Below are 24,074 nucleotides of genomic sequence, written 5' to 3'. Positions count from 1 at the left end.
TTTAGATTTGAGTTGGGCAAGGGGATAATAACTTGCATGGGAAGAGGCAGATGAGAAAACTGTCTCATTCTATGTAATCTTTTGAAAAACAGTGAAATCAGCCATTCAGTAAGACGTTGATGTGCCTATAGAGGTGTTGTTTCTGCTTAGATGCAGAAGAAGAGCCCAGATAAGCCAGCTTCTTGTGGAAATCACTGCTTTTTCATCTCACACCACTCAGATCTGACTCAATCGTCCCTACTTAAATAGGCAATTAAAAAATAAGTAAGTTGAGAGTGTTGCAAAATGAATGTACAAAGTAATGTGTTATGAAGGAGTATGTAACAATGAAAAATTAAGCTCAACCTTGCTGTGAGTTAACCTGAGAAACAGAACATGTGCAAATAATTACTTTTCTCTATCTTTGCTGTCACCATGCTGTAGTCAACTACCGACATCTTCTGTGAGCTACGTGTTTCGTTTCTGAGTCTAGAAAACCACGGAAAGACCAACAGCTTTCACTTCTCAAATGATGTGAGTTACACAAGACTCGTGATCATCCAAAGGTCAGAGCACAGGATCTCTTCTCTCAACAAAGAGGCTGCTCTGTTCTGCTCTGGTGAAGCAGCTGTTGGCTCAGATCTCAGTTTATTCAGACACAGTATGTGCTCTAGACAGATTCTCAGCCTACATAAATGAATGTCTTGACTACTTATTTTCCCCCATCATTTTTTTTTCTCCTATTGTCGTCTTTGCGAAATAAACCCCTTTTTGTGTTCAACCACAAGTGTCTGATACAACATACAGATAAGATCTCTCATCAGGTTAGTGCTATTACAAACCTTTTCGGAAATTTCTTGGTCCATGCAGGAGGATTTTTTTTCTAGCTCAGGAAACTAAATCGATTACACACATTTTGCTGACAGAGCTTGCAAAGCATTGGGAGGTGTTTCAGGTTTTAACCTGAAAAGTATGAAGTGGTCTCTGCTACCCACGTTCAGCTATTAACTTCTGAAACTTTTCACTAGACACAGGAAGGTCACTGGTAACATAATCCATTTTACTTGTGCATCCACATGGACTTTCCACTGTATTTATTTTTGGTTTAGCAGAAATTACCTGAGACAAAGGCAGCATTTTTTTTTTCCAACCTGCTCTTGTGACCGGATTTGGTATTTGCCACGTGCCACCATTTCTAGCTTAGTGTATTGGTTTTGTTTGGCAAGGTTTTGGTAGCGGGGGGGGTTACAGGGGTGGCTTCTGTAAGAAACTGCTGGAAGCTTCCCCTGTGTTCGAGAGAGAGCGAGCCCATACCAGCTGGCTCTGAGACGGACCCGCCGCCGGCCAAGGCCGAGCCAATCAGCGATAGTGGTAACGCCTCTGTGACAACATTTTTAAGAAGGAAAAAAAAGTTGGGACAGGGAGAAACTGCCGCCGGAGTGAGGAGTGAGAACATGTAAGAGAAACAAGCCTGCGGACACCAAGGTCAGTGAAGAAGGAGGGGGAGGAGATGCTCCAGGCGCCGGAGCAGAGATTCTCCTGCAGCCCGTGGTGAAGACCCTGGTGAGGCAGGCTGTCCCCCTGCAGCCCAGGGAGGTCCACGGGGGAGCAGATCTCCACCTGCAGCCCGTGGAGGACCCCACGCCGGAGCAGGTGGGTTCCCGAAGGAGGCTGTGACCCCGTGGGAACCCCGCGCTGGAGCAGGCTCCTGGCAGGACCTGCGGATCTGTGGAGAGAGGAGCCCATGGAGCAGGCTTTCTGGCAGGACTTGTGACCCCGTGGGGGACCCACGCTGGAGCAGTGCGCTCCTGAAGGACTGCACACCGTGGAATGGACCCATGCTGGAGCAGTTCGTGAAGAACTGCAGCCCGTGGGAATGGCCCACGTTGGAGGAGTTCGTGGAGGACTGTCTCCCGTGGGTGGGACCCCACGCTGGAGCAGGGGAAGAGTGTGATCAGCCCTCGTCCTGAGGAGGTGAAGCGGCAGAAAATAACGTGTGATGACCATAAACCCCATCCCTGTCCCCCTGTGCCGCTGGGGGGGCTTGGTGGTGAAATCCGGGAGGGTAGTTGTGCCCGGGAAGAACAGAGGGGTGGTGGGAAGGTGTTCTGAGATTTCATTTTACTTCTCATTACCTTGCTCTGGTTGATTTGTAATAAATTGAGTTAATTTTGCAAATTGAGTCTGTTTTGCCCGTGACGGTAATAGTGAATGATCTCTCCTGTCCTTATCTCGACCCGCGAGCCTTTTGTTATATTTTCTCTCCCCTATCCAGCTGAGGATGGGGGAGTGATAGAACGGCTTTGGTGGACACCTGGTGTTCAGCCAGGGTTAACCCATCACACTTAGCCAAGACACTCTAATAGCCTCTTGTTGCAGAAGCTCTGAAGGGCTTTTTCTCTCAAGCTCTTGCTTGTGCAGTGTAAAAAGAATGTTTGCAAAGCATGGTGAAAGAATCAAAGCATTATCTATATGATTTATACTCCTTGTTCTTGAGATTGACCTATTATGGTTTCTTCTTTCCAGCCTATTTTCTTCTTTCAAGAGGAACGTTTTGCAGTGCCTTACTTCAGGTACTTTTACAGTACCTGAAGAGGGATACATGAGATGCTCCAGAGTATAGCAATACTTCTTCAAGCGTCGCAACGATTGTCCTGGAGAGCTCAATAAACGACCCAAGTTACACGTAGACACAACCCTAGAACAACTAATGGGGCTGCAGACTTCGTTCCTTAGTGGACCAAGTGCCCAAACCCAATTCAGCTCTACTTTGTAGCCAGTCCTGAAAATGGGGCCTATCTGCTCAATGTGTCAGTTCAGACTGAATTTCCTTTGACAAATAAGACCTCTCCTTCTTGGTAAAATTACCTTTTAAGATCCAAATCCTCAATAAATCAAAAAGTGATTAATGCTACACTTGACCATCCCCAACAGCCTCAAAACCAACAGCTGCAATACCTTCCTATGGGCATGTCCCCCATGTTCCCACCTAACCTAATGTAGCACTGACATTACCACACAACAACAGACCTGCCGTGAACCCTATCAAGGGCTGAGAGGCAGAGACTTGACCCAGAAATCCCTCTTCATAGTTCAGTGTCCTCAGTGTGGTGCAATGATATCCAGCTCGCAGCTGGTTACTGCAAAGCAAAATTCACTGAACCAGTATTAAAGAGGCTAAGAAGTCATCATGCTGGGCTGAACTTCTCTTTGAAAATGGGTACTTTTAAGTGATTTAATCTTTGTCTTTCCTCCAGTTTGTCATGGTGTGAGTGTGTTAGGAGAGGGCTGATAAAGTTCTGCATGAAGGGCTGCTTCTGAGGTCGTGCTGTCCTGCATATTTGCAAGTCCAGAGCACAGAAGGCAAGGTGGCCATAGACAGGGGAAGGTAAGAGAAGAGACAGAGGCCAGAAAAGCAGCTGAGAAGGTGGGTTAGTATTTAAAAGAGCATTTTAGCTTTGAAAAAGTGGGGGTTGGCGGGGGGGGGGGGGGGGGGGGGGGGTGGAGTGGAAGGGTTCCTCAGCCCGCTTTTTGAGCGGCACTTCCAAGCAGGCCCTCTTCCCTCCAGCATGAGCAGTAAGACTGGAACCAGGTCCGGTATGAAAATCACAGCTTTCTGAGCCTGCTGGAGTTTCTTGCTGTACGCTGAATCCAGAGCTCCTCCTGGAGGTCTGCAGAGTCCAAGCCCTGCCGCTGATGGAGCTCATCGCTGCTGCTTGGCACAAACATCAGTGCACCGGGCACTTCAACAACCCTGCATATGTACAGGATATATACAATAGGGAGGTATAGGGTAATACAGAAACCGTGCGTATGCCTACACATAGGCAGTCCTAGCTGACTTCAGTTAGTTCTGCAGCTGCACCAAGGTCCCTTTGGTAAACTGAATCCAATCACAAAAGTAAAGATAATACATCTGAACATATTTATATGTTAAATATATCTTAAGACTTACATTCCTTCCGAAGTGCACATTTTATTTTTTGAGGAAAGGGTGCTAAACCCGGGGTGGAAGGGGGTCCACGTAAATCCTGTTTGAACCCACAAAACATGCCTCACCCAGTAAGACAGTATATCTTTGAAAGCTGATGTCATACCAATGAGAGGCATTGAGACTCATTACCTACATGGGAAAAGACTGCTAGCTCAGACCAATTAGCCTCCCACCTATTTCATTAAACTTAGCTCACCTACAAACCCCAGATCCTCAATGTAGACACACATTGCCATTCAAGTCTAGGAGGATCAGATGCCTCCTCTGTGAGAAAGCCAGCTGAGTGGGGATCTACACAGCCCTGCTGCCTTAAAAATAGCCGGGGTAACACTGGCTGGTGAGACAGCACAGGGAGAGGGTGTAAAGGGGTTGGGGGAGCGGGTTGCCCAAACTGTCTTGACAGGGCCTTTGTGCAAAGCTCATCTCAGTAAAGAGGAAGAGAACGATCAACTCTATTAAACAGCAACTGGGGAATTAACAGGAGACTTTTAGTTGCAGGGGGCAGAAAGTCAGCTAAGCAGACATGCAAGCAAAACACAACAACACGAGGATGTGTAGTTTTCAGAAGAGGGGAGCAGGGCAGAAGAGGGGCCTGTGTGACCCTGCCAGACACAGCCATCCCAGTTATACAATGATGTTTAGAAACTTCTAGGCACATATTAGCATTTCATAACTATATTGGCTAGCTTTATCTATTGCACTGCAAATAAGGATCCCAAGCGCATATATAGTTCAGCGAGGGCCAGTTAATTACACATTGATAACAAAACAATAAACCACTTAAACCATGATCAGTCACATGAACTGGGCAGGATTTCCTTACAATATACCTCTGACCGAACAGTGCTACGATGGTGGGTCTTGCAGCAGTCTCTGCCATGGGGTCAGACGTGACAAAATATGACAGCTATGCAAGATTAGACTGGTGATAGCTGGCATTTCTTTAGATGTTCAAGCTAGTCCCTGTTGTTAAGTAATTTTTGGAAAGTAAAGCTGCCTCCTTAATGTTTCTAAAAAAAAAAATTACATCATTAAAAAATTTAGGCACTACATCATACAAAACTGTGAGATTTTCTGATCAGAAATAGTCCTGTACATGTCCATTCCTCTTCTTCCACCCCCCTCAACCTCCCCCCCTGCCCCCAACAGCTGTATACACAGCAGGCATGTGTATGTACCAGAACAGTTCCTTGACATTTTGTGATGAAGTCTTTAGGCTTCACAAAGAGTCAAAGACAAGCTGCCCAAGCAACTGAACCCTTTCCAAACCAGATAATGAATGACAGTCTTAAACCTTTGCTCCAACACTTTATACATATGTGTAAATATACATGTGTGTGCATACATAAAATGTGAGATACTATACATACACACACACACTTGAAGGAAATTCTAATGAGATGCATGAAAAAAATTCATTATTTTATTTGTTTTAATTTATCCTTGCCTACAGGAATTTGTCTTCTTCATGTTTAAAAAGACCTGACCATTCTTCCTTTCAACTAAGGCCTGGAAAGTGAAATCCACACATTTCTCAAACAATGAAGAAATCTTTGCAGGGGTGGGAAGAAAAAGTAGGTATTTTGGACACATTAAACCAAAAGAATCTCTTGCAACACAACAGTTAAGTGCAAAGGAACACAGTCCAAACACCATAGCATATACTGCTTTCTTCTTTTTTAAAGTAAATCAGCTTTGAAGAATGGTTGAATTCTAACCTGATGTTGAAAGACTAATACATCAAAAATCTTTCAAAATAACCCTACATCCTCTAAGGAGCACTGTATCCTAATGACAGTGTAAGGAGAGTACTTACAGGTTTGCCTGATAGGAAAATAAATTTAACACAGTCATACAGCACAAATATGACACCAAAATATTTATTTACAGCATATATATATTAATTCTTTTTACTTTATTAATGTACTTTCCCCCTTTAAAAGCTACACAGATTAAAAATGTCCAAGTCTGTTAAGAGGAGAAAACATTCTCAGAATAAATAAGAAACAAGAAAGGAAGTCAGCTATAGTACACCATCTGCTTCCACAGTCCTTGTGTAAAATATGTTCCAGTTAATAGAGAGTACGTTTGCAATAACATGTTGACACTATACACTCTCATCTGCTTACATACTAAACAAATACCATCTTGGCATGAAGAGAGACATATGTTCAAAAAAGAAAGAGCCATTTGTCCCAGCATCATCTGAATTTACACAGGAAAGAGCCACCTCCTCAGCCGAATTAAATCCCTAGAACCCCTTTGCTTTTGAAGAAAACCAGTCACCTACTGTCTCCCAAACAAACATAGCAACAAGCACTCCAGTTCTAGAGGTCCATACTGTATTTTGGTTTGTGTACATGACTATAGTATCTCCAAGCATAGCTTCACCAACCACACACGTCCTAGCCTGTGAACTGGTATGTGACTCTGTCCTCCAGAATCACCAGCCACTACACACGAGGTTTTAGAGAAATTCACCCAAATAACCTGTTTCTTTTCTTCACCCTTCACAAATTTTGTTCCTGAAGTGCCTGGTCTGAAATCAACAATCTGAAGACACCTGAAGCTTCCCAGGATCAACACTTGGCCAAAACATTGCTGGAGGTCAGCAGTCAGCTGCTAGCTTGCAAAGGAGATGAACTTCCATAGGATTTCTTCTGCCCTGCAGGGTGTTCATATGGAAAGTTCTTGCACAAAAAAAGCAGGTCCGTGTATTCCAAAGCAGACTGAAAATCACTTTAGTTTCAAACTGGAAGCTTAGAGACCCTTTTGGTTAGGTTGTAGAGCACTTTAAATATGCCAATTACTATGTAAGTGCCAAGTATTGGAAAACTACTAATTCGACCAAGAACAGATGCTAGAAGCCAGCTTTTCCAAGCTAAGCACAGGACTACGTTGGCACGGCCTCGCATTTAGAAATACCAGATGTGTCCACATGCATGGCCAGCCTTGCACAGTAATGCAAACAGCATACGTTAATACTTTCTGTACCCAGTTCAGAGACTTGCATAGACTGCATGCCTTGAAAACAGGATTCCAGACAAAAGGGTTAGCAAATGGATTCTAACTCAGAATATTTGTTATTTTATTAAATATGCCTGCTTACAGCTGGCATCTCATCCTGAATTTCAGCAAGCATTAAAACTAAGTAACATTTTGTTAGTGTTTGGTTTCCTACTGAGAGTTCAACATGTATTTTTAAATATAAGGCAGTTCTTTAATTTTTGTTTTGTTTTTAGAACACACATTGAATAGTTCCAGGTTTTCTCTACTCTCAACATAAAGGGACAATTTTCCTGGTACCTCCAAACTTTGGGACAGAATTAACGTGCTTGATTTTTTCCAGTAGGAAATTTATCTCAAGTAAAGTGGCAAGGCTTGATTCTCCTATCACATGGATGCAGACCAAAAGCAATTCCACTACAGAGAACAAAAAAGTCCTGAAAAACTGAATCTCTCCACAGGGTTTGTAAATTTTGGGTTTCGTGCACGGAACTCAACTTGAAAGGTTCTGAGCACGCCAGCACGCCATGTCCAGAAACACATATTAACTTACGCTTAACCTAAATTCCAATAAGCTGAAGCCTATTGTAGCCTATCAAAGCTAAACACCCAGCAAATCACAGCCTAAAGCCCACAGGAGAAGGGGTCAATCTTCTGCTGCTATAGATCTACAGAAACCAAGTCTCCCACTATTTCCCAAGTGGTTCAATCATCAGTAAATTTAAATTAATTTGAAAACAAGAAACCTAGATCAATGTGTCTCTGCTTCCCACAACCCTAGGAACTCCACAATGTTTTACTATTTCCTTGTGATTGACAGCAGGCTACTAGCATAGAGCTTAAGTCTTATTTAATACAACTTCTTAGCACAAAGCAGCCTATCTAATTTTTGTTTTGTATTTCAATAGTGATTTCTCTATGTATGTAGTAGTGTAGCACTCAGAGTGGCATTTGTTCCGTAAGCTAAAAAGCTGTCAGTTGGACAATTACATATCAACTTTACAAGTAAACCAGAACCAGCTTTTAACCAGGGTTAAAAAGCATTTCAAATACTCAGTTTCTGAACAGAAATAATACCAGCATGTTGTAAGAAAGAAGAACCAAATGCTCAGAAATCAAAATTATTTTGAAATTGTATAATCAAAAAAATATGTTACTAATTCCGTTGAGGATGGGTATTAGAATACAAAGTAAAGACTCACCCTAGAAATACACTGTGGAGGACAACACAGGAAGGTCAAACCTCTTCTGGATTTTTGACAGTATTAGCGGAAATCAGTTTTGTTTGGCAGGGATCTGTAAGAACTTGGACATTTCATTTCCCCCAATCACTGTAAAACTGTTCTTTAACTGAATTGGAAATAGTTCAAAATATGATTCATGGTGACCTATAGAAGTACACAGGATATTCTGGCCAAGGTTAAAACAAAACAAAAAACCTATCCCACTTCAAAAACCCTACAGAAGAGTCTCCTCTTAATATCTAGGATACTGTAAGTTGCTCTAGGCAGACTGTTTAAATCTCCATGCCCAAATGAATGGCTATTAGCTCTTGAGCTCAAAGGAACTTGCAAGTCAGGACACGTATAAAGCTGTTTTGCTAATATTCAAATAGTCTGAATCAAATAACTCTCTAGTAGGGCCTTGAGGACTTATTTGACTTTTTCATTTCAACAATGAATCCAGCTGTGTGCATAAGTGAGACTCACAGGTTTTACAAACCAGCCAGATATAGTAGGACACTACCTAATAAAAACTGATACTAATAACAAAACAAATCTCTGGCCAAGGCTGAAAAAAAAAAACTTTGATGCTTGGAGGTTTTGGCAACTATTGCATTTTTTTTGTTTGTTTGTTTTTAAACTAGTTTTGTAGTAGCAAATAGTAACACTATTCTTAGCAAAATTGGCCATAAAAAAACCAGCCTGTATGAAATGCAACCACGCTAAATAGGTGCAGTTATAAAACAGCATTACAGCTCTTTACATCTGCACTATAATGTTCAGCATTATAAAAAGACCATGCTCTTATGAAGCCCAGGCAGCCAGCTGCTTCATTTCATCTTCATCCTCTGCTCTCTTCCTGGTCGATGCTGCAGAGAAAGAGAGATTAACAATAACCACCAAGTAATGTAACAGTCAGAACCATTTTATTTGTTAGCATGAGGACTTGCATAGTGCTTTTCAGTTTGAAGAGCTCTGATCAATTTACTGAGTAGCAAGCTAAACAAAGGTAATGCAGTAATGAAGCTGATGAGAGATGTGACTATATTGCCCCACCATTATCTCACCATATAACCCCGAGGTTAACGATATAGGTCTGATGTAACTCCTACCGAACGACTCCCACAGAAAATACCTTTTAATCTCTAAAAGCTGTCACAGAGAGCAAGCATCCACAGAATGCTGCCAGCTCTCTCACTGCCACTTGAGCAGGCACAAGTGACCTACCCCTGGCCGGCTGTGCATCCTGCTACCTTTCCAAATAGTGCTCAAGGGTTCTGCATGTGCAGGTCCAGTCTCCAAACAGACTCACCCCATTTTAATGACAGAGGTCATCTATTAAAGGGGAGAGAGAAATTCCTGAACTTATCTTTGCTCACGTGACATCAGTTAACTGCTGTGGTCACAGCAACAGCAATTCCCAGCTCTGTACCAGGTCCCACACACACTTCATCTCTCCTTTTTTTTACCCAAATCTCCTATCACACATCTTTTGCATTTGCTGAACTAAAACCTCACCCAAATAGTCTTCATTCACTGACCTACAAACTACACGCCCTACAGCCCAGGTTCAACCTCAGGCTGACTCCATCTGTGGGCTGTGCACATCAGGATCTGCATTCCTCCAAATATCAGTGGAACACTGTTACTGGATGCAATACCTTTGTGTGTACATTTACAGCACCAGCTGGCTCCTGTCTGTGGTGGCCGTACAGCCAGGAGCCACAGTCTTGAGAGGGGCTGCAGCTACCACCTTTAGGGACTAAAGGTGGGAAAAAGACATGGGAGACCAGGGGCCCAGTCCCTACTCTAGAGGCAAGTGCCACTGGTTTACTGCGCAACTGGGGAAGGTCACTACGCCTTGCTCCATCTCCTTCCCCATCTCTAAAATCTGGAGGGTACCTCGCATCTCCCATTAGAAGCATTATAGAACCATTAACTGTTGTTCTTATTTTGCCATTGCTGCGTAACAGTAAGCATCCAGTTTCATAAAAGATAAGCCAGTTTTGCAGAGGCCTTGAACTGTATAAATGTAACCAGCTAATTTTGCCTGAAGCAGTCATACAGATAGATGAAGTAGCAAATTAAGATAGTGAGAAGCACATGGAGATGGCCTGGGTTTAATAAAAAAGTCAACTGACACAGCTGGATCTGGAAGAGGATGTATGAACAAGCCATAAATGCCCAGACTGCACTTTGCACTGGGTTCTCCTAAATCCATTTTTTTTACTAGCTATTCTGCAATTGACTCTAGTAAATGAGGCAACAATCCCAGACTGAACATTTTAAACTGCTTCTCAGTGGTTTAAGTGCTGTCTGCCAAAACACATGAGAGTCTCTTTGCTGAGCTGGTTTAGGTAACCTGTTCTGCAGCAGAATGCACCATAAACAACCTGTGCCACATGTGTGCTGCCCTTGCCACCAAATACTTATACTCTTTTACCAGCATTAGTACACAGCAAGTCTTTCAGCTGATAAAGGACAACGGGGACATGGTAAAAGGTAAAAAGTTGGCTGTCTCTGGCTTAATTCAAAATGAACAGGGCAGAACTACAGAAAAATAAGACTACCACTTAATGCCAGGAATAAGTCTGTTCTGTGGAAGGAAAGCAAAGGAATGACAGTATTTCTTTAAATGTGTACTTCCTGCTGCCTTCTTCATTTCTAATTAAAATACCAGGGGCAAATATCAAACCACTACCCTACAAAGCTGAATCTTTGTGATGCAAACATTATGAATCTAGGTCAGACTCTAATTAAAAAAGACTAAGGATTTAATTGCCAAAAAGAGAAAAAAAGGTCTTCCCATTCCTCAGTGATCTCACTACATTTCAGCAGGAGATGCATTATCATATGTGCAAAGTCAAGTTCCCTGAGTTTGCCTCCCCAAATCTACACAGATTTTGATTCTAAATGCTTTCATACAGCAAACCAGAATTCCACTCTGCTTCTTCTGGTAAACAGATACAAAAATAAGAAAAGGAACCTATAATACTTTAAAGGTTAAGACACAGTTAAATACATATCTGGAGCTCCCTCTTCCTCTCCTCCTACTCAAGCATGCCTTAATCATGAGAAACGTAAAATGGCAAGCAAGCAATTTACCAGGGCGAGAAGGCAGCGATGTGGATGGAACACTTGGCAGTCTGACATCTCTCATTCCCTTGTTTAATTCTTCTTGCTCCAGTTCTTCCAATTCTGCCATCAACTCATCCTAAATTCAAGGAAAACATTATTTGCAAATTCATTGTTCTGACAGTGATCTCAGGCAAGGGCACATTTAATGACCATGAAGCAAAGCACTACTGAAAAAACAGTTTACACCTGAAAACAAATACCAAAAGCAGCATATCACAAGTACAATTTTTACTAAGTGTGGGCAATAACAATAAACCTTAACTGAAAGTTGAAAGGACAACGAAAGTCAGAAACAGGACAAGGAATAAAATTAGAAAGAAAACCGATGGCATTGTAGTACTCGTCAAAAAGGCAAACAGAGGTGGTGGTGGGGGGGAAATGTCCCTCTGCTTTGCTCAGGTTTGTTCCAAATCTAGAGCCTGTACTCCTTAATGGATTCTAATTTTAAGGTGCAATTTCTCCCATTTTGAAAAGCAAACAGCTTCCACTGGTTATAAGGTAGAATATCATTACACATTATGCTTCTGCCCTATCACACAAGTCCAGAATGATATATGATTTCAGCACTGGAATCAGAGCTGTCCTCCTGGATCTTGTTATTTACTCTTGAAGCACAGAACACTCTTGGGCTTTTAGCTGCAGAAGCTGATTTGAACAGATGATCTAATCCACTTGTATAATACTAAAAATAAAAAGGCTACATACTTTTTAAAAAAAGCTGAAATTCTTTGGCGGGAGTTTCCCAGAGAAAGGGAGCTAAATATTACATATTCATAGAGAAATGGACACTTGCCACGTTAATAAAATGGTTTAAAAAGAAACAATGAGCAAAAGTGGCTGGGGAAAAAGCAGCTGCAGCAAAGTGAGATCTACTAGGTATTGAAATGGGCTTTGCCTACACATTTATACCTTGCTTATCACCAATGTGGAAATTAAAATGATAATTACATAACCATCACAGGCCTTCCTAGACTTACTTTCTCATGTTTTTATATTTTTAAGGACAAAAAAAGAGTACAGTTTGCCTACCTCACCTAGTTCACAAATACTACAATATCATCTAAAAATTTCAGCATCAGGTCTACAACTGATGATGTTCAACTGACAGCTGATCTCTCAAAGAAACGTTCAAGTTGGGGTCTCATGTCTAATTAGGCATTTAGCTGAGGTGCAAATGTGTCTTTACTTTAAGTGCCTCAGTCAGTGGTGTGAATACAAGCTTCTTACAAAGTTAGTATCTAAGTTTTTGTAAAGTCAGCTGGTATTTTCTGGGAAACAGGAAACAGGTATTTTCTGAAGACTTCTAGATGGTCATCTAACACTCCCCCACATCAAATTAGTCCTTACCAATCTGTGCTGAACAAGTAAACAATTAAGAGGTGTGTCAGCCATAACAGGGTCTTTAAAAAAAAAAAAAAAGTGAAGGAAACAGTGATCATGACCCCTACACTTTTAACATAATAGTGTAATGGCTAGAACATTTGTTCTTGAAGTGGGAGACCCAACTTTCAAGTTCTTCTAATCCTCAAGCATGGATTTACCTTGTTTCCCCACTACTCAGGCATTGCTCTACAACTAGGCTGTAGAGTACTGCAACAGCAATAACAAATGCCCTTTCTCATTTTGAACCTAGGCCAAAAAGATTGCAGAGGTGAACTCTCACGTTCCAGACTTTGTCCACTGAAATGTGCGTATTTTGGATTTGATTATCAGAAACGGTCCAGGCAAGGGTCGCCCCTCCCAGCAACCATCCTACTCAGGTGGGACAAGCTTTTTTGCATTCTTCATGACATACACTGTGTCAACCCAGGGAGAAAAGTACCCTTATGTTTTTGAGTCTATCTGAAGCAATAGAAATTACATGCTTTCATGATCTCTTTAAACCTATGGCACACATGTGAAGAGGAAATCGAAGCGTGCAGTCAAAATGTCCTTCAAAAAAATAAAATTAAATATCATCCTCCAACACAAATCACCTCATAACCCAGCAATTAAGTCATTGATTCTAGCACTCTTAAACTAAGTGGCCTGCAAACCAGGTTTCCCAATTACTGGACAAGTGCTATAAGTATTAGGCTCCTATGCAAAAAGCAGGTGCTGGTACAATGATGCCCCATGTGACAGTGGCTTGTTTTCCCAGAACAGAAAACACGCCCATCAACTTAGACTAGTACCTCCTTAGGAACTTCCAGGTCAATCTACAACATGCTTACTAAGTGCTTACTAGACTCCTAAAAGTTAAGCACTGATGAAAAGTAAGTGACACTGTATAGCTGTTTGGGATGGCAGTATGTTTTTCAGTTGTTTGAAGCCCAGTTTCTACAGGCCAAATCCCATTTCTTGTGCCGGTACTGACTGAATGTTTCTTGAAAAGTCTATTTACACTCAAAAGTGGAAAAATAAAATACAAAGAATCATTACCGTTTTCAACAAATTATAACTGTTAAATGAAACCTCCCCTCCCGCCCCCAATCAAGCAAATATGATATAGCATATGTATTTTTCTTTGTTGTCCATTTGGGCACATAGGAATGAATTAGTTGGGGAGAATGTGAACCATTTGATTCTTTAGGGCATTCTTCAAACGATCCCTAGTGCTTGGTCATTTTAAAACGTAGTTAAAAACCAAAACCAAACTGGTTGTGATCCTGAGCCTGATCCCCAGTTCTGCATTCCACAGACTGCAGGAATTTTGAGTATACCTGACCCTTGAGTCCTCAGCCATGGTTGGATCAGAAGTAATGTCCTGCTTAGATACACAAAATCAATTCCAGGGACACTGCATGAAAGCTACTGCACCAAATTTTCAGTTGGTCTTAAATGCCTTGTGGGGGTTTTAGAAGAAAAGCACTCAAGGAAGAAACCTTATTGCCTCCAATAGGAATTACTTCTACTTAATGCATCTACTTCTGTAGAAAATCTGGAAAACAGGGAGAGGACCTGCACCTCCAAGGACCAAAAAAGAACTTAAAAAACTGGTCCAAATATTCAGAATTGTGAACAGCAGCCAGTTCATAGCATAGGAACATCCACTTAGTCAAACGGATGTCTATTTGGAGCACAAAAAATTATATGTTTCAGTGTCCACTTGGAGCAGTACAAATTACATGTTTTAGTGGCCTCCTCCTTTCATGGTACAAATAAGAATAACAACTACAGGCGTGCAGTTAAAAATTGTCTTTTTAAAAATGTATATATAAATAAAAATATTTCTGTATCTTACATATATAGATTTTAATTATGTTATATATATTATTAATTTGATTTATTTTATATACGTGCGCGTGTGTGTGTATATATAAAATAATAAAATGTCCTAGATAGGGTAAACTAGAATCAAGGGATTTCACATCCACACCTTCTGAGAAACAAATCACTGGAACAAGCCACTGCACAACAAAGTAACTATGCAGTCATTGAACAGCTAAAACTCACACGCTTTACTGAAGTACTAACCTCATCAAACTCATCAGCAAAGGCCGCTCGGTTTGAAATAGCATCTGAAATTTCCTGGGCAACATCTTGCTGTTCAGTGATATCTTGCATCAAATCATCAATTTTGTTTAAGTCCCTGACAAAATAACATGGAAAAAAATTTTAAAGATACATCATTCAAATCCTACAGAAGAGACTCAGAGAGACTTGAACAGACCCTATTTTCTTTTTCTGTCCATGGCTGTATAAACAGCAGAACTCACAGGGAATAATTTCCCTCACATACACCTGAATGTTTCTTGGCAAGCTTCTGTGTGTTTTAGCCAGTCCAATTTCTTCTCACTTTGGGATTATAACAAAAGTTCAAACTGCAGCCATCTGTGTCTCTCTCCCTCTCTGGGCTTCTCAAACCTTTAGCAGCCAACAGTCACATTCCCTGGGCAGATATCATCTCCTTCCCGAAGTGAGCATCTTTATAGATGGATCTTTTTTTGATGTTAAGCTTTCACCAGAACTGGGGGAACTTAACATGACTATACCCCATTGAAAAGCTTCCCCTTATTGTTACTTCATTATTGTTTCAGTTCCTGTTTACTTCTCCCAGAACAACCTTTCTGATTTAACTCTGTTTATTCGGGCAGGAACATGCCTCACGAAACAATACAGGACATATAAAAATACTACATGCACAAAAAAATTACCCTTTCTTTTATTCAGGTCTAATGAGTACTTTGAATCACACAGTCCAGCTTATGGACTTTGAGGAAAAAAGTCCACTTAATTTCTTCAACTAAGTTTTCTTCTGGAAAAATCAAGGGCAGCGGCCAGTCTCTACTGCCAAGGCAGACTTAAATAACCAGGTACCACACAGATTCTCCCTAGTTAGCTGGACTTTCTTCTAGACTTGCTGTTAAGAAAAGATATTTTTCTGCCAAATATAACATTACAGCACCAGTAGCATTCCTGACATTAAATGCCTGAACCCAAAATGAAGTCAAAACTGCCTGACTTGATACAATCGACGGTGGCGAAATAGTTTGAAAGTGGTTAGTAAGCTCGACTTGAAAGCTATTAGAAAGCACTTACATATTTTCATGCACTTTTTTCATAGCTTGTGCAGCATAACCCATATTCTTGAGCACTTCTGTGTTGGTGTGGGAATTTTCCAGTGCCTCTCTCTGGAACTCAATGGTCGACAGCGTCCCATCAATTTGACTCAACTGTTTCTCATATCTCTTTTTTCTCTTCAGTGCTTGTAAGGCAGCTGGAAAGCAGAGGCAAAGTGCACTATGTTTTTATATAGCAAAATGCAAGGATAAGTAGTTCAGCACCAAGCCAACCTGCAGAATTTGTAATTCTCACTCTCCTACCTTACTAGTAGGAAGACAAACTTTGACCACACCAGATCAGCAGCCTGTTTATCACCAACATGCTGTTGCATGAACATGCTGGGAAGCCTCTTTTAGATTAACTCCTTTTAGCACCACAGGGAAGAGCAGCTTCTTCCTCCACTGCGGGAGATCTTGAACTCCGTCCTGTGCACACAGGCAAAGCAGGGAAGGTGGGGAGGAAACAGAAAAATGTCAGAGAGAAGTCAGAAAGGAGGAAACAGGGGAAAGAAAGAAAAGAAGAGGTTGCAATACATCAGTAAAAACTAAGGAAGACAGAGTAAGAAGATCTGTCATGATAACCAATGCTCCACCAATGCTGCTCTCTAAACTTTGTCTCAGCAGCAGAAACTGTCAAGTGCAATGGAAAGCCCAAACGGCCTAACCAAGCAGGTGAGTTAGATCAAAGGAGGACTCACAATTCTCTGGCTTTCAGCGGCATATATTTTTCACAGTCACTTAGGAGCATGATCTTTAAACCTTAGAACTTGAAAACATATAGAACTTTGTAGACACAGCCACAGTCAAATCCAGCTACTCCCCATTATCTTTGTAAATCCTTGCGATTAGTCTTCTATATTTGCTAAGTTATGAGCAGCATACTTTGCCCAGAGTAAATCATTACCAGAATAAATGCACATGACAAACAGGAGGAGAAAAGCGCTTTATCTTGGCCTACGGGTGTGGAACACACAATCTTGCCACAAGCATTTCCTGACCACTGTCCTTTCCAAACTACACACGTGCCAGGCAAGAAAAACACCAAACAAAACCAAGAGACTGAGTTGACCCATTGCTTTTTCAATGCTATTAATACCTGTGTCCTTTCCCTTGCGTCTTACATTTAATTTTTAAATTAGGGTCAGAGCCAGCAAGCAACAGCAGCACTGCAGGTCCTCAAACTCAACCAATAGCAGCACTTACTGTTGCTGTCCTATTCAAATAATTGCCTACCTGCAATAACACTGAACCTTGACGTTGGAGTACACAACTTGTCAAATGAAGTCAGGATTCCTCCAAGGAGGTGGCATAGATTTTTGGTAACAACATACTAAAATATTTAGTGTTTTCTTGACAAATGCGTGAATCAACATGGTCAAAATCAGTCATCATTAGCTGCGCAAGGACAAGCATTCACACTGGCTAATACACACAATGCCTTCTAGCACCTGCAGTAAAATGTTTCAGGACAGCAAACCACAATCACAACAGATTAATCACAGTATTCAAATGCAAGATTTCTCCCTGGTTTTAGGGGATTGTCTGAAAATCATGCATATTCTGAAAGAGATGCATGAACACCAGATGATGTCATGCAAATGGCAAATGTGACAATTGTAAAATTCTCATTGGCAATTCCAAACTACATCAGTTTGACTTGATCCCAAATAATCTTTTTACCTACTTATTACTTCCTTACTTATTTATGCTTATCATTGGTAGCGTTAGGACACCAGCCACTTCCTTCCTTAGCTTCAGTTGAATCAAAATTTGATCCTGGATTCTTAGGTTTGGAAGCCACAGATTCCAGCTAAATTTAATGGTCTGAAACTGCATAACACCGGCTGTGCCAGAGAGGACTCCAAAGCCCTGTGGACTGAGGAGCACTAACTAGCTGATGCAGAAAGGCTTCAATTGGAGTAAGTAGCTACCACAGGGCAGTATTTCCAGTCAGTGTTTTTCAGAAATGGGACTCTGTAATGGTGCTGTTATTATTGGCTGCTCAGAGAAAATGGATTTCCTCAGTTACACACAAAGCAGTTGTTTTCAAAATCCTGAAGGTTCCTGTATTAACATTTAATTAAACCACACCCAAATTAAGAAACCTCGGAAGCAGCTAAACTCTGTGTGACTTCACCTATTCGTAAACAGCTTTTCCTAGTTATTGTAGTGCAACATATCATCTTCATTAATTCTCTTTAGGTTTACCAATGACTTACAGAACAAAGCACTTCATAGGAAATCAATTCACACTCCTTCCTTATCAACCAAGGCTTAATAAATTCCCACACACTACATGATTTCTCATTTATATTAAACACATGTCCTTAACTGCACAGTGTTTTGTTTTAGTAGCTCCTATAGCTATGATCTGAGAATCTCCTTGCTATTTGAAATCTATTTTTGTTTTACACATTATCATGAACTTTTAAGTGCTTTTCTACTGCACATACAAGCATTTTAAAATTGTTTGCAAGTCTTACAAGATTGAAATGCTTCACAGAAATGCTACTGAATTATAATAACCAAACTGAAGAACATATCTATCAAAAAATAAAGAAATTGAGCAAAGAACATAAACTTACTTCACTGAAGGTCTAAGAATGGCACTGAAAAAGGCTGTTGCTCATTCCAAAGATTTCAAAGAAGGAAGACAGCCCAGGGAGGAAGAGTCTAAGCAGGGGTAGAGTCTGAGGAAGCAAGTGCCATTAATACCATTTCAACCAGGAAGAGGTGGAGGTCTTCTCCAGGAAAAAAGCAATCTCGTATACTGTCTCTGTTGTGCTCCAAAGAAGCCAGTTCAACTCCTGCATTTCATAATAAAGTGGTTAGCAGCTGGCTGGGTTTTAGCATGTTTCCTGTGTTCTACTTCTGAGTCCAGCAAGCAGGATACAGCTCAGATTAGGAACCACTGCTTTTAATCTGAGTGTTTATTTTATTTTCAAGGTAAGCGGCTGGAACAACAGTAGACTATTATGTCATCTTAACTATGCATATTAAAGAACTACTGTTTTTAACATACAGAAGGACATTTTTCCAATATCGCTACCATGCCGATACATTATTAAGGAAGCAGAAATGGCCAGCTGGGCAATAGTAAGCCTGGCCACACTGAATATCCAGGTTTGTAAAGGAAAGAACAGAAGTAGCGACATAGAAAGAGTTGTGGCACTCTCCTCATGGTTTCATGACAGATCAGAATGAAGAGACAGTACAGTGATAACACCACCTTTACCTGTCAAGCCCACCACCAACAGCCATCAGTACAGGAATTACCGATGATCTCATCTTCTGAAGTAGAAATAAAAGCATTGTCTAGTAATCCTTAAAATTCCCAGGGGGAAACTGGTGAAGAAGGAAAGGAGTGTTTCTTCAGAAGACATAAAACCACTGTGAAAATACTAGATTTCATTCTTGGATACAATTCACAAACCTCCCTTCACTCCTGCAAGGGACCGATGGATTACAACTTCCGATCTCCCTTACACCAGGGACAACCAAAAGAAATGCTGCTGGAGGCCATAAAAATCATGCCAACCTAAGTAAACTCATTATCAGCATTCATAATCCTTAAAACCTTGTAGGGGAAGCCATATACAGTTACAACTGAGGGGCTAATTCAAGAACAATAATGCACTTGACTTATTATAATCATTCCACTTTATGGCAAGACACTTGAAACGATCATGAAGATTGGAGAATAGCTGTTACTCACAAAACAGACACACTAAAGGCTTCCTCCTGTCTCCCCACCAGAAACTCTCAGTCCCAAACTGTCATACACCCTGCCATAGGTATGACAGCCCTGTCCACATTAACACACAACATTGTTGTTTGGTTTCAACAGCATTCTGGTTACAACTAAGTCACTGAAAAGGAATGCTACACAGCTACGTAAACTCTGCCCAAACATACCACACGACATGTTTAGCAGCATCTACCTGTAAAAGCCTACCTGTTATTCCAACTTACTAGATAGGTTTTGTCCTCAGTAGTACTATGTGGCTCTTTACAGTTAAGATTTAATCCTATTCTGGATTTAAAAAAAAAAAAAAAAAAAAAAAAAAAAAAAAAAAAAAAAAAAAAAAAAAGCAGCTATGGCTTCTTTTAACAATTATTTTCATTTAGCCATTTTTTAGGATCTGTGAAAAATTGTAGGCCGAAACAACACTCATTCACACGTATGTTACTTGCGCAGACACACTTCAGAGAACACATTTCTTTTTAAACAGACTTCTCAAATACTCAGTATTACGTTCTGTCCTTTAAATTTTCCTGTATGACCTTCAAAATATTGAAGATGAAAGGCCAGTTCACAGATGGAGTTGGCAGCTGTGTACTGGCTGAAACTGAGATACCCAAAAAATAAAGCAAGAGATGTAAAAAAAAAAATCTTGACTTTGTATCTGGAATAGGGAGAGATTAAAAGGCAGTGCTAACCATGAAAAGAAATACTGCTTATCATGACATGACCTCTGCAGGAGGGATTTCAACACACACCGCTGTTCTGAAAACCCACAAGTGGTCCAGCTACAGTAAGTTATTAATGGGGAATGCTGGAAATGTATCACCCCAGCAGTGCAGATCACTTCAGATTAGGTACAGGAACTGCAGAGATACTCAATTCACAAAGGAGAAGCCAAAAATATTTAAGTGATGTTTCACGTCTATTTGCATAGCTAACGTGTTACGGCTTTTAAATTAAGTTAAGCTTACTGATGCCACGTGAACCCATTCAAGAATCATCTGAACTTGTGAAACATTGCTGATGCTTGAATCTGCTCTCTCTTCTGTCAGTAGAACTGACTCAAACTCACACGCCTAAAAATCAAATGAGATCACGCTAATTTGGTGCATTTTCTATAGATTTTCTATCTAGATACATCTTGCTCTAGTCTCAGACACTCCCATTTTAGTTTCCATAGGCTTCTCCACAGAAGCAATTAAGAAAAAACATTAAAAATTACGTGCAAGGTCCCTTTGAAACATTCACTTTAACAAGGCAATGTAGATTAAAACTTTTATTCTCTCATTTGTGTGTATGTTTACATAATGCTACAATAGATGCTGGTTAGCGCAGGTTCCCTCTGAACTATATAGTACATTATACCAGCTAATACGCTGTTATATGTATATCAACAGCAATTAAACTGTAAAACAACTGACATATCAAATGAAGGGGTATTACTGGGGATTTAAGTTTACTCGCTAGCCCGGAACATTCGAGCACTTTGGCACACCAAGGTTAGTTTCTTGTTTCTCCTCTGACTGTAGTTACACTATCCCATTTTGGCTTTAGAACTGGTTTTGGCATGAAAAAAATGCCCACTCTGCACTTCTTGCCCTACTCCTGTCTCCTTACTGTCCTTAACTGTAGGTCCCCCATCAAACGACAAGATAAAAGGGAGTTATTCTTAACCACGACCAGCTCAACAATCCAGTTTGCAGCCTGGCTCCACAAAGAATTGCATAGATAAAAAACTCGGGGAATTGCATACTGGGCACAGCAGTGGAAACAAAGATCTGGGAGAAAAGCTTAATTTGTCAAACACTGCATGCATGAAGCACAAGGCCAACAAACACCTGAAACCAGCATCAACCAGCCGAGTTAAAGGAGAAGCAGATCCACCTTCTCCCAACAACAAGTACTCACTCCTGCCTGCGCACCACCCTCTCCTTCACCGGTGCCCGAGCACTCGTGCAGCTGCCGAGTCAACTGGAGAGGTGGAACTTAACCTACGCTGGGTAAAAAACATAACCCAGCCAAAGAAAACCCATGATGTTTGACAGCTGCATCCAGCTTTCTGAAACACACCCTTTAGGGAGCTCTGCCAAGGAAAGGAAAGGAGCAGTACGAGGGCAGGAGCAAGGCAGGAAGCATCGCTTCTTCCTGCAACCATGCCAGCTCAAGTCCAGGCTTGGGATGAACTTCCAGGAGCTGGCCTGTTTTCTTGCATCAGCCCTGCCGCTCGGGCATTTGCACAATGAAGCCAGCCCCAGGAGTGATCTGGTTGCTGTGTCCCACAGCAAATTAGTTTTCAGCTGGATCACCTTCCTGAACCAGGTCACTGCGCCAGCACACAGGTGCCAGTACCTGCACAAGGGGACAAGACAGACACTCAGGGGAGTAGAAAGTGTGGGACCGGGACAACCCTGGCAGCTCCCGTGCTGCAGAGCAACAGGCTCAGCTGCGCTGCTGGACTGGCTTTACTCCCTCTGACTGTTTCAGCCTTCCAATCTGTCCCATCTTGACCCATGGTTTTAAATCCTGTCTAACTAAAAGTTAGTTTAGTTAATCTGCCTTTTGCTAATAACTATCAAATGCTAAAGTATTACAAATACATTGAACAACACACCTTTAATGTGCAGCTCCTCACAAGTTCTAAGTTACATGGCATTAATTTTTTAAATTACCAAGCAACAGAAAGAGCAGATGAAAGAGCTACTTTCTCGTTATGTCACAAATCTTTAATTTGAAATGTTTTTCTTCTGTTTTGAAGTATTTAAGGAAAAGTAAAGCTCATAGTAGACAAACAGGACTCCAGGTGACTCTAGGAAGTAATTAACTTGTTTCTCAAAGGCCTGTATATCCCCCAAGACATTGGCTACCACCATTTGCTTCCCAGAGATATGACAACATCGGTACAAGCAGGATCCAGACCTTACTATCCCTTAGTACCCTCTCCTTTGCAGCTAACAGCAGCCCAGAGCAATAGTCACTAATGCTCTGAGCTCCAATTCATTTGTTAGCGGTATCACGTACTTGCTATGTGATTTGAGGCGAATCACACTGTTCCTCCAACCCTCACAGCGGGGATAACGTGAACGCATCCGTGAATAGACAGGAGATCCTCGCATGCTTCAGCTCCTTTGCTATCTGCACAACCAACGCTCAACACCCAGGCTGTTCCCACGTTGAACAGCAGCACTTTGCGCAACGTGCGCCCAGCCGACACCCGCCTCGACCGCGGTGCGAAGCGCGAACAGAAGCATCGCACAGGAAACCACAGACAGCAAATGAGCGAGGAATACGGCGTCCTATTACCAGCCCACCATAACGAAACCACCACGCATTAAACCCCAACAGATGCCAAAGACCCAAAGCCACCACCCTGTCCCACCCGGCCTGCGCGCACCGTGGCGACGCCCGCTCAGAGTCCACTGCTGAATCACGGAACGCGCTGCGGAGCCCACAGACCCGGCCTAGCAACAGCCCCCGCGAGTCCGCCCTCTCCTCAGCCGAGCCCCGCACCTAGAGGCCTTCGAAGCCTGGGCTTCAACGCCTCGCAAGCCACCCAAGCGGCCGCCGCCGGCCCGGCAGGGCGCGCCCAGCCTTCCCCGGCGGCGGGCGGAGGGCAGCGGGGCCCGGCCCGGCCCCGGCGGCCGGCAGGCGAGGACTCACCTCGCTTGTTCTTGGTGCCGTGCTGCCGGGCTGCCGCCAGCTCCCGCTCGATCCTCGTCTCCAGGTACTCCTGCTTCTTGCTGAGCATCTCCTCCGTCTCCCGCAGCCGGGCCAGCGCCTCCTGCGGCGAGGGCCCCCCGCGGCTCTTGGAGGCGGCCGAGCCGCCCCCCTTGAAGAACTTGGAAATCTTGCTCATGGCGGCGGCGGCCCCGGCCCGGCACCCGCCGACGGAACGGTCTGACCGGCCCGGCCCGGCCCGGCCCGCAGGAGCCGCCGCCCCGCCCGGGACACGCCGTGACGGCACTTCCTGGGCCCGCGGGCGGCGGCACCGCACCTGGCGGCGGGGCGGGGCGGGGGGGGGGGGCCCGGGGAGCTCGGCGGGGCAGCCCGCGGGGGGCAGAGGGCAGAGCCCCGGGCGGGGCGGAGGAGGAGCGGCGCAGGCGGCCGCGTAGTGCGGGGCTCCCCCCCCGCTTTCCTCCGGTCTCGGGCCGGCGGAAGGTGCGCTTGGGAGGCCTCACAGGTGCGGGCTGCCACAGCGCCGCCGGCCGGGGCCGAGCACGCGGGTTGGGGCTGAGAAGGTCAACGCCGAGTGCTGAGGAAACGCGGCTTTTAAAAGGGCGGGCGCGTCGCGGAGGAAACCACGGCGGCACCGCTGAATTAAGAGGAGCGCAAAGCCGCGGTCGCCCTCCCTCTGCCTCTCGGAACCGGCCCCGCTGTCCGCAGGGCTGACGCAAATAACGACAAGAATAAGACGCAAAAGAAATGCTTTTTTCCCCCGGTAACAGCAG

At 42.9% G+C, this 24,074-nt stretch overlaps 1 protein-coding gene across 3 annotated transcripts; it reads right to left on the bottom strand.

Moving 5' to 3' along the window:
• Positions 1-8,038: 8,038 nt before the first annotated feature.
• CHMP4C (charged multivesicular body protein 4C) lies at positions 8,039-23,559 on the bottom strand. 3 transcript variants are annotated; one of them, XM_049823535.1, is made up of 7 exons: positions 23,287-23,350; positions 18,470-18,574; positions 16,146-16,310; positions 15,862-16,062; positions 14,797-14,911; positions 11,308-11,416; positions 8,039-9,071 (listed from the first exon to the last, which is right to left on the bottom strand). In XM_049823535.1, the coding sequence occupies exons 3-7, from the start codon at positions 16,220-16,222 to the stop codon at positions 9,007-9,009; spliced, it is 567 nt and encodes a 188-aa protein (XP_049679492.1). In that variant the 5' UTR covers positions 16,223-16,310; positions 18,470-18,574; positions 23,287-23,350; the 3' UTR covers positions 8,039-9,006. The 3 variants fall into 3 exon arrangements, with proteins under 3 accessions (XP_049679492.1, XP_049679483.1, XP_049679473.1); XM_049823526.1 differs by lacking the exon at positions 18,470-18,574 and having other exon boundaries at positions 23,287-23,390; XM_049823516.1 differs by lacking the exons at positions 16,146-16,310; positions 18,470-18,574 and having other exon boundaries at positions 15,862-16,039; positions 23,287-23,559.
• Positions 23,560-24,074: the final 515 nt, after the last annotated feature.

Source organism: Accipiter gentilis, chromosome 2 (genome assembly GCF_929443795.1).
Source record: "Accipiter gentilis chromosome 2, bAccGen1.1, whole genome shotgun sequence".
Taxonomy (NCBI): Eukaryota; Metazoa; Chordata; class Aves; order Accipitriformes; family Accipitridae; genus Astur; species Astur gentilis.
The sequence above is the reverse complement of the archived record's forward strand: the minus strand, read 5'-3'. Positions and strand labels throughout refer to the sequence as shown.

Bases quoted from the DNA above. Each gene is read 5' to 3' on its own strand.
- CHMP4C (XM_049823516.1), bottom strand. From the start codon at position 23,482: ATGAGCAAGATTTCCAAGTTCTTCAAGGGGGGCGGCTCGGCCGCCTCC. The intron at 16,040-23,286 runs GTGAGTCCTCGC...TCTGCTTTCCAG, and splicing joins CGGCACCAAGAACAAGCGAG to CTGCCTTACAAGCACTGAAG. The intron at 9,072-11,307 runs GTAAATTGCTTG...CTTTCTCTGCAG, and splicing joins ATCGCTGCCTTCTCGCCCTG to CATCGACCAGGAAGAGAGCA.